Source organism: Oncorhynchus kisutch, unplaced genomic scaffold (assembly GCF_002021735.2).
Source record: "Oncorhynchus kisutch isolate 150728-3 unplaced genomic scaffold, Okis_V2 Okis06b-Okis10b_hom, whole genome shotgun sequence".
Classification (NCBI taxonomy): domain Eukaryota; kingdom Metazoa; phylum Chordata; class Actinopteri; order Salmoniformes; family Salmonidae; genus Oncorhynchus; species Oncorhynchus kisutch.
In genome coordinates this window covers 20614222-20618905 of record NW_022261983.1, presented here as the reverse complement: position 1 = coordinate 20618905, position 4684 = coordinate 20614222, and the positions used below count along the sequence as shown (strand labels likewise).

Here is a 4684-nt window from a genome sequence, read left to right as displayed (position 1 = left end):
ACACCTCAACATCCAACACTGTAATAAAACCCCAACACCTCAACATCCAACACTGTAATAAACACCCTCACGCCTCAACATCCAACACTGTAATAAACCACAACACCTCAACATCCAACACTGTAATAAACACCCTCACACCTCAACATCCAACACTGTAATAAACACCCTCACACCTCAACATCCAACACTGTAATAAAACCACAACACCTCAACATCCAACACTGTAATAAAACCCCAACACCTCAACATCCAACACTGTAATAAAACCCCAACACCTCAACATCCAACACTGTAATAAACACCCTCACACCTCAACATCCAACACTGTAATAAACCACAACACCTCAACATCCAACACTGTAATAAAACCCCAATACCTCAACATCCAACACTGTAATAAAACCACAACACCTCAACATCCAACACTGTAATAAAACCACAACACCTCAACATCCAACACTGTAATAAACACCCTCACACCTCAACATCCAACACTGTAATAAAACACCTCAACATCCAACACTGTAATAAACCACAACACCTCAACATCCAACACTGTAATAAAACCCCAACACCTCAACATCCAACACTGTAATAAAACCCCTCAACATCCAACACTGTAATAAAACCCCTCAACATCCAACACTGTAATAAACCCCAACACCTCAACATCCAACACTGTAATAAAACCACAACACCTCAACATCCAACACTGTAATAAACCCCCAACACCTCAACATCCAACACTGTAATAAACACCCTCACACCTCAACATCCAACACTGTAATAAAACCCCAACCCCTCAACATCCAACACTGTAATAAACCACAACACCTCAACATCCAACACTGTAATAAACCACAACACCTCAACATCCAACACTGTAATAAACACCCTCACACCTCAACATCCAACACTGTAATAAAACCCCTCAACATCCAACACTGTAATAAACACCCTCACACCTCAACATCCAACACTGTAATAAACACCCTCACACCTCAACATCCAACACTGTAATAAACACCCTCACACCTCAACATCCAACACTGTAATAAACACCCTCACACCTCAACATCCAACACTGTAATAAAACCACAACACAGCAGATCAAGTTAAATGTCAGAAGTAGTTTTATTTATTCTTTGTCACAACGGTGGTATTATACAGACAGCTGGAGCTAGGGGGTCAGAGGTCAGGCTTTTGCCCTGCTGGGTCAGGAGAGGAGGGGCTTTAGTGGTACTTCCTCCAGCGGTCGTGCTCTGAGAAGAGAGAGGGACGCAGGTTAAGTCAGATCAGATTGTCCTTCACAGTGCTTTGAGGTGAATGATATTGTATGTGGTGGGGACTCTGAGGTCATCGTACTCCCAGAGTCTGTACTCACTGAGGTGGTCGTACTCCCACATGTAACTGAGGGCCACGTAGCCAACCAGCAGCATGGCCACACCTCCAATACCTCCTTTCTTCACGTTGATGTACTTGTTGTAATATCTGTCATGGCCTGGGGGAGGGAGAGACATGTTACTGTGTGTGTTGGGGGGGGGACAACATGTTACTGTGTGTGTTGGGGGGGGGACAACATGTTACTGTGTGTGTTGGGGGGGGGGCAACATGTTACTGTGTGTGTTGGGGGGGGGGGGGGGGGGGGGGGAAGACAACATGTTACTGTGTTGGGGGGGGGGGGGGGGAGACAACATGTTACTGTGTGTGTTGGGGGGGGGGACAACATGTTACTGTGTGTGTTGGGGAGGGGGTACTGGTTGTAACCTCTGTCATGGCCTGGGGGGGACATGTTAGGTACTGTGTGTGTTGGAGGGTGGAGGGGGGGGTACCATTGCGGATGCTGGCGAGGACTCCGTTAGGAGTGAAGTCCCTCTTGCCCAACCAGGAGCCCAACTCTCCCAGCTTCACATCCATCAGACGCTTCTCACCCAAGGGAACTAGGGACACAGGTACACAAACAATGAACACACACCCGCCGTCCCTCTCACACAATAAACACACACCTGCCGTCCCTCTCACACAATAAACACACACCTGCCGTCCCTCTCACACAATAAACACACACCTGCCGTCCCTCTCACACAATAAACACACACCTGCCGTCCCTCTCACACAATAAACACACACCTGCCGTCCCTCTCACACAATAAACACACACCTGCCGTCCCTCTCACACAATAAACACACACCTGCCGTCCCTCTCACACAATAAACACACACCTGCCGTCCCTCTCACACAATAAACACACACCTGCCGTCCCTCTCACACAATAAACACACACCTGCCGTCCCTCTCACACAATAAACACACACCTGCCGTCCCTCTCACACAATAAACACACACCTGCCGTCCCTCTCACACAATAAACACACACAAAACACACACCACCGAAGATAGCATTCATTGTTACAGGTTATAAGGTTACCGTGTTTTGGTAGTATTTCACTAAAGAGTCCAGTGGTGTAAAATACTCATAAACCACTTAGATGCATAAGTTAAGACAGCGGTCTAGAGAACACAAAGCTAAATAGTTAAATAGTTAGCAACATCAAAGTCACAGGAGTTGTGATTGAGCCTGGATCCGCTGAGACAAGGCTGTTGTTATAACCGGTTATCGGTCATTATCCGGTAAAAGGTACAACACGTTGCCAACTCCCGACTGGCTGCAGAGGCTATTAGTCCTGTAGACTAACTAGCTTAACTAACCTACCTGGTTAAATACCTAACCACATAGCAAACATTAAAAATGGGTTTAAATGTACAACCCTTAAAATAAACTGTCAGGGATTATATGTGTGTTTCTCTTCCCCATGCATTTAAAAAATGACCATGACAGCAAAGTCCTTGACTTGACTCTAATCATGGATTTACAGCGGCCTTCAAACACACAACATATGAACATCAACTAACTCCAAACATCTCGCTTTTTTTATGTAATAAAATACAATGTTTCGCATGTAAAATGCTGAAGTGAAGAATATGTCAGTTTAATAATAATAAATAAAAACCCCGTAAACCAGACGTACCTATTCTGTCCGCCATCTTGCTCGCTGGAGAGGGTGAAGACCGCAGTGGATGACGGGACTAAAATGGAAGCAGAGGATTATGGGAGGACCGTGTTTTTTTTAGTCGAGAAGGGATACAGATTTTTGTCAAAATTCACGTTTCGTAGTAAGTTTAGGACAACGTACGTAGCAGGTTATGATAATTAGGTTAAGGTTAGGAAAATGGTTCGGGTTAGCTAAAATGCTACAAAATAATAATATACATGAATGTCAATTTGACAAAAGCTGTATCCCATCTAGACATGACGAGGAAAGTGGCAAAATATTTTATAAATATTGTTAGGGCTGTATGATAACAATTAAATTATTTGTAAAATAAAAATAAACATTTAGACGCATAATATATTTTACAACACAACTAATAACAGAAAGAGACATTTCTTCATAAACGCACCAGCTGATTCGCAGGTCTGCAGAGCCGCTTCTATCCACTAGAGGGCAGCAGATAACACATAACAGAATGCATTTCGACAGTTTGTTTCAGAATGATGGTTTTAGCAGGTGTCTATTCAAGCTGACATTTATCTCATTGCCTAACGTAACAGAGTTATGTTAACGCTTACTTGCACCTTGAGAGCATCCTGGCGGGCTGTATCACCGCCTAGTACGGCAACTGCACCGCCCACAACCGCAGGGCTCTCCAGAGGGTGGTGCGGTCTGCCCAACGCATCACCAGACAACACTGCCTGCCCTCCAGGACACCTACAGCACCCGATGTCACAGGAAGACCAAAAATATCATCAAGGACAACAACCACCCGAGCCACTGCCTGTTCATCCCGCTATCATCCAGAAGGTGAGGTCAGTACAGGTGCATCAAAGCAGAGACCAGAAAGACTGAAAATCAGCTTCTATCTCAAGGCCATCAGACTGTTAAACAGCCACCACTGCCCTGAACTCAGTCACTGTAGCGACCAGGTTTCTCTATTATGTACACAGACATGGAACACTGGTCACTTTCATGATGGAACACTGGTCACTTTCATGATGGAACACTGGTCACTTTCATGATGGAACACTGGTCACTTTCATGATGGAACACTGGTCACTTTCATGATGGAACACTGGTCACTTTCATGATGGAACACTGGCGGAGTTCCTCTGTCCAGTCTCAACGTCAACAGTGAAGAGGCGACTCCTGGATGCTGACCTTCTAAGGCAGAGTTCCTCTGTCCAGTCTCAACATCAACAGTGAAGAGGCGACTCCTGGATGCTGACCTTCTAAGGCAGAGTTCCTCTGTCCAGTCTCAACGTCAACAGTGAAGAGGCGACTCCTGGATGCTGACCTTCTAAGGCGGAGTTCCTCTGTCCAGTCTCAACATCAACAGTGAAGAGGCGACTCCTGGATGCTGACCTTCTAAGGCAGAGTTCCTCTGTCCAGTCTCAACATCAACAGTGAAGAGGCGACTCCTGGATGCTGACTTTCTAAGGCAGAGTTCCTCTGTCCAGTCTCAACATCAACAGTGAAGAGGCGACTCCTGGATGCTGACCTTCTAAGGCAGAGTTCCTCTGTCCAGTCTCAACGTCAACAGTGAAGAGGCGACTCCTGGATGCTGACCTTCTAAGGCAGAGTTCCTCTGTCCAGTCTCAACGTCAACAGTGAAGAGGCGACT

The 4684-nt window shown here is 45.7% G+C and overlaps 1 protein-coding gene across 1 annotated transcript; it reads right to left on the bottom strand.

Annotated features, from left to right (window-relative positions):
- Positions 1 to 1113: 1113 nt before the first annotated feature.
- On the bottom strand, positions 1114 to 3162 carry LOC116359938 (ATP synthase subunit f, mitochondrial-like). Its single transcript, XM_031814039.1, has 4 exons — positions 3034 to 3162; positions 1836 to 1943; positions 1388 to 1504; positions 1114 to 1265 (listed from the first exon to the last, which is right to left on the bottom strand). The coding sequence occupies exons 1-4, from the start codon at positions 3047 to 3049 to the stop codon at positions 1237 to 1239; spliced, it is 270 nt and encodes an 89-aa protein (XP_031669899.1). The 5' UTR covers positions 3050 to 3162; the 3' UTR covers positions 1114 to 1236.
- Between the last annotated feature and the right edge of the window lie 1522 nt (positions 3163 to 4684).

Bases quoted from the DNA above. Each gene is read 5' to 3' on its own strand.
- LOC116359938 (XM_031814039.1), bottom strand. The intron at 1,505-1,835 runs GTACCCCCCCCT...TCCCTCCCCCAG, and splicing joins CCTCGCCAGCATCCGCAATG to GCCATGACAGATATTACAAC. The intron at 1,266-1,387 runs GTGAGTACAGAC...CTCTCTTCTCAG, and splicing joins GTGGGAGTACGACCACCTCA to AGCACGACCGCTGGAGGAAG.